This window comes from Stegastes partitus, unplaced genomic scaffold (genome assembly GCF_000690725.1).
Source record: "Stegastes partitus isolate 25-593 unplaced genomic scaffold, Stegastes_partitus-1.0.2 Scaffold21, whole genome shotgun sequence".
Taxonomy (NCBI): domain Eukaryota; kingdom Metazoa; phylum Chordata; class Actinopteri; family Pomacentridae; genus Stegastes; species Stegastes partitus.
This window is the reverse complement of record NW_007577752.1, coordinates 357,002-361,385: the sequence shown is the minus strand read 5'-3', so window position 1 is coordinate 361,385 and position 4,384 is coordinate 357,002. Positions and strand designations below refer to the sequence as shown.

The following is a 4,384-nucleotide window of genomic DNA, read 5'->3' as shown; positions in this document are numbered from 1 at the left end:
CAGCTCATTTGCGGACAGTAGCATTTACCAAGTGGGTTGAACTGTGTATAACATCTTCATGGATGTTTGTCTTTTCCTGTCTTTATTAAATTTGCTCTGGTTTTTTTTGTATTCATTATGGCTTCAGTGTGAGAAAAGATCATAATCCAGACAATCAAAGACGTACATGTAAACATCACTAATTAATGTACTTTGTTGGACACAGAAAGTTATACACTGAGCCACAGCAGTGCAGCCTGTCGGGTTTCTGGTTGTAATGTGGGGTAAATGTGAAGGATTCCAAATGTCTCCTGGGTGTCAGTGCTGTCTGGCACCATCTGTGATGCCAGCAAACTCTGAAAGCCTTCACATGAAGAAAAAAAACTGCTTTACTTCAACCGAATGTATCTTCCATTAATGTGGCTATTGTAACTCTACGTTTAATGTGTAAAGTTTGCACTTTTCACCATCATTAGAGAGATTCAGGTGATTAAATGTTCACACAAAACAGCTTGTGAATGGTGTTTAGAGGAGCAGGTAGCTTGAGCTCCCTGCAACTATCCAAACATAGTCAATCTGTACTATAATCATTTTTAATTTTTGTTTCCAGTTCTAACTAAAGCTAACCACAGAAATCAATTGGAAGAAATGACCAAGACCAGCCAGACAAAAAAGCTTAGCTTTCTAGGTAAAAACTAATACAGTTAGCAAAGTGGCTAACTGCAAACTGCTAATTTCTGTTTCCCTTCAGTCAGACTGGACAAAACATTTTTAAATGCCTAAGTAAACACTGTTCACAAGCTGTTTTTTGTGACTCCTCATTTCCTTGAATCTCTGCAGAGGTGCAGACTTTTATGCAGAAAATGTGTTTTTTTGTTGTTGTCTGTTTTTTACTTTATATATATATATATGTATATATATATAGTGGCATATATAACTCAACATCTCCTGCTACATTTGACATGGTAACTTTTAATGCCAAAGGCAGACAGAGTTTTAATTTAATAGTCTGTGATTATAATAATAGTATTAATTCAATCATTGTAGTTGACAATGTCAACTGGTGTTGGCACAGCAGTCTGTATGCAAACATGTCCTGCTCTACATCTGACCCACGTGTTGCTCCCTGTGTGTGTCTCGGTTTCTTCTGGGTGATGTAGTTTCTTCCAGTAAAGACATGCAATCCTTGTGGATTTGTCTGCTGGTTGTTATACATTTAGTCTGTTATTGATATGTGTGTGCAAATACACATGGGCGGCTCACACAAGATAAGAGATTAGATTGTTGTACCAACACAGGGGCTGTTATAACTTTCATTATTTGTCCCTCCTGCGGCCATGTTTACATGTATACACTATGAACACTTCGCCTCCAGCCAGACACACTTGCCAGGTTGAGTTTGGGGAAAAGGCGCGAGGACCCTTTTTAGGCACATGTTTCATTTGAGTGAACAGAGTGTGCATCTGTGTGCATAGTGTGTCTACCTGAACAGACCAAAGTTAAGCAAGTTCAGCAACTGGCTAGTGAAATATTAGAAGCTGGCATTATTGACCAGGTACGTGTACACCTACAAGGACTCTGGTTTCTTGTGGCTCTCAATGTGTTTACACGCAGTGCCAATTCAGGAGCCTAAAACAAGAAAAAAATGACATCAGTTAAATAAATGTATGTAAAACTTGTTGTAGCATATGAGTTTCACAGCATTTGGTCTGGTTCTTTTCTCTCCTTCACGTCTCCAAGTCTATCTCAGATGCCTTTCTTTCCCTCTTTCTCTACATGTGTCTCCCCTACTACAAATCCATCAAAGCCCCCTCACTCAGCACTCACAGAGAGTCTCATGTGTTTATTTTGAGAAGTTGACTGCTACAAAGGCCGGAACCATGACTGAGAGGGAAGGAGGGGAGTGGGAGGGACCTGGCAAATACATAGAGTAGGGAGAGAGGGAGAGAGAGAGAGAGAGAGAGGCTGAGTGGATAGTGAGCTGCTATAAAAGAGAATCCTGGAGCTGTTTGTGGCATTAGCTTCAGCGGACTGAGATTCACACACAACACGAGAGGCAGAGAAGTGACAGCAGGCACCAGCAGCTGAAACACACTGAGGGCTGAGGAGCAGAGGCTGATCAGAGAAGAGTTTTAAAACAATTATTTCTTCAAGACTGGTAGTTGTCAGTGAGCCTGGACTTGGAGGTTTGTGGAGTGTTTGTTTTGGCTCGACTTTGGATGGACTCTTGCTTTGTGGCTCCTGAGACAGAGATTTCTCATCAGATAGGACAAGGCACCAGAAAGAGCAAAACAGGACAAGTCTGAGACTGACTCTGAGCAGTAAAATACTACTTTTTCTGCTGTTTTTACACCTGCTGTTAAATTAGATTTTAAAATTAGATTTCATTTCCCTGAGCTCCTGTTCCACCATGGCTGCAGTGCGTCAGATGGTTATGGAGGCCTCTGGCTTCCACGTCCTGCCGGCTCACCTTATGGCCTCAGCTATGGAGGAGTTCCCTCAGCAGCTGCCTGTCCCCAAGTGCCCTGCAAGGGGCAAGAGTCGCTCCCGCCGGCCTCGTGAGGCTCGCTTCAAAACACAGCCTGTCACCTTTGCTGAGATTGCAGAGGTAGAAGAAGAAGGCTCCTCACCCCTGGAGGAGGAGAGGGCACGCCGCTCCTTCTTGCAATCTCTGGAGAACCTGCGGCGGAGCACACAGACCCTCCACTGCCCACCGGCTGCCCATCACAGCTGCACCCCGACACCCACGCAAGCCAGCCTGGACTCCAGTGACTCCGACTCCACCCAGTGAGAACTCGGACAAGCTCTACTCCTGGAATTCATGTTCCTTGTTTTTCCTCGACGCCGCTTCAAAAGGAGGCCAACCGAACTGAACCAAACTGGCCTGTCTGCCAGCCTGCCTGTGTGTGTGAGCTGCTGCTGTCATACAGAAGTCTGCTTTTAATATATACTAACATGTAAACGTGCAGTATAGTTCTTGAAGTTGCACTTCAGACATATCTGTAAAGGTTTCTACCACAGGCTGGTTATACTGCTGTACAGATAGGATGAGTATAAACGTAGCAGATGACACGGTATTGAACACACCTCTCTTCAAATGTATTCCTTTTCTACTGTAGATGTCTGAGAAAAACTTGAAAGATGAAAAATAGTTGATATTTTTCCATTTTTAAGTTGTATATGTCTTTTTGATTCTATCCAGATTTTTCTACTTGTGCAGTCATCATAGCAAAGGACTGTTGAATAATGTTAGTATTGTGACTTATGACACTATAAATGCTTTGACTAAGCAAAGTACTGAGCATCAAAAGTGACCTGGCCGTCACTGAGGCAGTAGAGTACCGCTACAAAGCTTTGTCAAGAGTTTGAGCTTTTGTTTTCCAGCTTCAATCAATCAATGAAATCTCTGCTCTTGCTTCAGCTCTTGAGCAAAACATTGCCTTTCTAAAATTCTTTATTTATTCTCTTATTTTGTTCATAACCAAGTGAAGATGTAGATGTGATATTTTATGGCTCTTTCTGACTTTTAAAGTCACCTCGACTTTCAAAGAAAATGATAACCTTTATACTTTGATCTGTTTTGCTTTATATGTATATGTTACAATGTTTGTCATATGTACTTTAATAAATATTTTCAAGTATTTTGAGTCACTTTCTGATTTCATTTCTGTTTAGGAAGTGCAGTCATACAACCAAAATGGTGTACTTTAGAGGATAATGAGCTGAGCAATATTCATTAATAAATGTGACAGTTTTGTCTTTAGCTTTGCTAATATTTGCTTCAACCTTTCTGAACTTTACAATCAACTACCGTAAAAAAATAACATTTAAATTTTAAAAAAGCCAGAAACTAACACAGGAAAACAATGACAAGAGGTGCAAGGATCTGTAAGTCTCAGTGCCAAGATGATGTGTTTAAGGAAATGTCATTGAACCAAAAAGGTCATGTGTGACAGAAGACATACAATCCATGAGAAAGGTTTGTGATAAATACAGGAAGAGTTGGAAGTGGGATATAACCTTAAGCAGCTGCCCACCTCCAGTGTTATTGTTAAGATAAGCTCATGTCTGACAGTATATAAACACTCAGTACTTGACCTGTGTCTGCTGTGTGCCTCTTTGGCTAGTGACGTACTTTTAGTAATGTCAGGTTTTCATCAGCAAACTCAGCCACAACAACATGAGAAAAGTGCTCCCAGGAGCCACTGCAGCTTCCCCCGTTGCTAATAACCGTCCTGTCCTAATCCACTTGGTGACAAGTAAAGTGTGATGCTTAACTTCCATCTGAGCGCGAGTGTGCAGCGTGGTGTGTTGGAGACAATGCTGCAGGGGTTTCAGTTGAGAACCTGCCTGTGTTGCATGTGGCTTGACTAAAAATAGGCTCTGATTAAGTACATCTGCTAGA

The 4,384-nt window shown here is 41.7% G+C and overlaps 1 protein-coding gene across 1 annotated transcript; it reads left to right on the top strand.

Annotated features, from left to right (window-relative positions):
- Positions 1–2,000: 2,000 nt before the first annotated feature.
- Positions 2,001–3,620, top strand: LOC103366342 (uncharacterized protein C11orf96 homolog). The gene has a single exon (XM_008294044.1). The coding sequence runs from the start codon at positions 2,390–2,392 to the stop codon at positions 2,768–2,770; it is 381 nt and encodes a 126-aa protein (XP_008292266.1). The 5' UTR covers positions 2,001–2,389; the 3' UTR covers positions 2,771–3,620.
- The last annotated feature ends 764 nt before the right edge of the window (positions 3,621–4,384 follow it).

Bases quoted from the DNA above. Each gene is read 5' to 3' on its own strand.
- LOC103366342 (XM_008294044.1), top strand. From the start codon at position 2,390: ATGGCTGCAGTGCGTCAGATGGTTATGGAGGCCTCTGGCTTCCACGTC.